The sequence below is a fragment of the Phlebotomus argentipes genome, unplaced genomic scaffold, assembly GCF_947086385.1.
Source record: "Phlebotomus argentipes unplaced genomic scaffold, Phlebotomus argentipes genome assembly scaffold_4, whole genome shotgun sequence".
Lineage (NCBI taxonomy): Eukaryota > Metazoa > Arthropoda > Insecta > Diptera > Psychodidae > Phlebotomus > Phlebotomus argentipes.
In genome coordinates, this window is record NW_026776174.1 from 9031428 (window position 1) to 9034376 (window position 2949).

At 46.8% G+C, this 2949-nt stretch overlaps 1 protein-coding gene across 1 annotated transcript; it reads right to left on the minus strand.

The window, feature by feature from the left end:
• Positions 1–262: 262 nt before the first annotated feature.
• LOC132258434 (homeobox protein Hox-C4) lies at positions 263–1505 on the minus strand. The gene is made up of 2 exons (XM_059755762.1): positions 683–1505; positions 263–612 (listed from the first exon to the last, which is right to left on the minus strand). The coding sequence occupies exons 1-2, from the start codon at positions 1503–1505 to the stop codon at positions 263–265; spliced, it is 1173 nt and encodes a 390-aa protein (XP_059611745.1).
• Positions 1506–2949: the final 1444 nt, after the last annotated feature.

A 2949-nucleotide genomic window follows, 5' to 3' on the forward strand; every position in this document is an offset into this window, starting at 1 on the left:
GATCCCATTGACGTTCCCTCGTTCCGAAGCAACCCCTGCCAAGTGCCAGCTGCAGTCTTTTGTTATTTTCGCACACACTTTCCGTGAGGGACGAACTTCATTTTCTCTTGCGCTGCATTTTTGGGGCATTTCCTAAATTTATTAGTCTTTTGATTCGGCTTTATCTTAAATTCAACTAAGTACATTATAGCTTCAGATATAAATATTTAGAATACACACTTAAGCCTAGTTATTTGATTAGGAGTTTGCTGGTGGGGTTGAATCACGATGGGTAGTGGAGGTTGTTTTGGGGATTAGCCGGGGTTTGTGGGGGATTGAGATCAGAGCAGAAGTTGTAGGTCGAGTTGGTCAGCATTTGGTTGAAGTGAGCGCCCGCCATGGGATCCTCCAAGCCCAGCAGTGGACTATCCGGAGATCTGTGATCCTTCTTAGCCTTCATGCGACGATTCTGGAACCATATCTTAATTTGCCTCTCAGTCAAGCTGAGAGCGTGGGCGATCTCGATTCGTCTCCTGCGCGTCAAGTACTTGTTGAAGTGGAACTCCTTCTCCAGCTCCAGTGTTTGGTATCTCGTGTAGGTTTGTCGAGTCCTCTTCGGATTATTCTTTCCATCTGTGCGAGAGAAGAGAGAATATGGGATTAGCTCATGACTGGGGGTTATTGGCTAAGCGCTTGGATTTACCTGAGTGAATCCACGAATAAGGTGGCATCAAGTTTGGGGATGACTGTGCACGTTTTTCGCCTTGATTGACAGGTCCGGCCTCTTTGGGCGACAATGGCGGAGTTCCGATCCCTTCCACAAATCCATCACTGGGACTCGTTTGCGGCATCACGATTGTTTGCTCAGGATACTGTGTGGTGGACTCAAATCCCTCTTTCGCGAGTCCATGACTTTGCATCTTTGCTCGGTACGCATCCATCAAATCCAGGCTGTCTTCGGTCCGATTGGGCGAGAGAATGGTGGAAGGATAGATGGGTTGGGTGTTCATCCTCTGGCCCGAGTGAGTTGAGGGCGTCTGATAGTACTGGTAAGGATCATCGAAGGTCTTTGGCTGGCCATAGTCTCCAGCGTGTGAAGATGAAACATTGGATGCGCTTCGGAAAGGCGAGTAGAAGTAGTTTTGCGTGTTTTTGATCTTCGTTTGGGGTCTCATCAGCAGAGCCCTGAGGGCAGGGGAGTCATTCCCGGCCTTCGGAATCTCTTCAGGAACTTTATCCTTCTGACTAGTGGCTCCCTGAGGGGCACAGCTGAATTCCTGGGGTTTCTCACTTGTTGGGGAGAACGTGGTCCTATTCATGGGCAAATGTGGATGATTGAGATGATGTCGATTCGTGGTCAATTCCTCACTCTGTTGATCGCAACTCCCGTAAAATTGACTCCATCCATCGGCACTGTATTGACTTGATTGCACATGATTATAGCCATACTGATTGCCCAAGTAATTGACCCCATATTGAGGGTAGGTGTTGTAGTAAGCATCAGAGAGTTGCTCAGTGGTTGCCATTATTGGAGCGTATCGGGGTATCACTTCATTATCTCAAGGTGCACTAACTCAACACTTGGACCTCGCTCGGGCCTTGTCATGCACTTCTGGTCGCGACGAACTATCACTGCAGAGTGACTTTTGGGCATTGGCTGTGTGTGATTGCTGGCATTGAAATTCGTGTGCCAAAAACTCCTCACCCCCGGCTGCACTCGGGTCTTCCCCTTCCCTCGAATTCCCATTTGACACTCTCCGACGTCATAAATTGTCCCATGACCCCGGAGGGATGAAGAAAGAGGGATTTTTTTGCCTCCTCTCTTTCACATTATTGCTCACATTGTAGCCAAAAGATTCCTCAATGAATTGGCAGAGCGCGTGGAAAATAATCAAGCATTTTATCTATTTGCTCAGAGCACAGAAAGGGTGAAAAGTGCGGCTCCTTTTCCGTGGTGGATTCAAAGAGAAGGAAAGTCTCCATTTGGCTTGGGAAAGTCTCTATAATCATCTGTAAATCCACCCCCTGAAATTGACGCTGAGGTGGGAATAGAAATATTTGTGATTTTTCCACATTTTTCGAGGGGACTTATGCACAAAAATCAGGCAACTGGAAATACATAGAGAGGGTGAGACAGGGTGCACCAGCGGAACCAATTATAATATTCAATATTCACAATTATAATCTTTCACATGAATTTGATTATGATAGTTGTTCTGTAGAAGATGGTAAGTTTTCAATGAATTTTCTGCATTCAAACGACAATTACATATTATGGCGATGAAACACCCTGTGAGGGTGAACACTGCGAGAGTCCCCGAATGCACCCTAGATACATAAATTTCTAGAATGCGTGTATTTGCATGTATTTGTGACATATTGAGATGTAACGATAAGTGACTTGTGCGAAATTTATGTGAAACCAAAGATTCGACAGCCAATCGCGTTAATGCACCCCTTGGCGTGTTCTCCGGAACAGAGCCCTAGGCAGCCTTGGCGCGTCTCCTTGCAGATTCGTTCCAATGATGATGTTCTGGAGTAAATATTGAGGCTCGGCTTCACACCATAATTCTCTATGTCCATAAACACCCAATTATGCCTCTCTTCTATGCACCTTCAGGGGGTCTTCGCGGGAACGAGTCCTAGAGTCCGGCGAGACAAGGACACCCATTATGGAGTCACGCTTTCTGCACGCGGGACGAAAGTGTTAAGACACCATCCCAAGGCTTGACGTTGAGTTGTTTTGATGGCACACTGGCCAGACTTGTGTGGGGCCCATGAGAAAAAATTGCAAGACCTGTTGGAGTTGTCTCGAAAATTGACAAGCTGGACCTCCTGCAATCGACAATATTAATGAACGATATCGTAGATTGTGCCTTCATTTGTGTGGCATTTCTCGAATTCCATCAAAGTGACGCGCACCGTCAGCAGTATCGTGCCTCGCTCTGTCCAACAGATATCTTCCTCTGG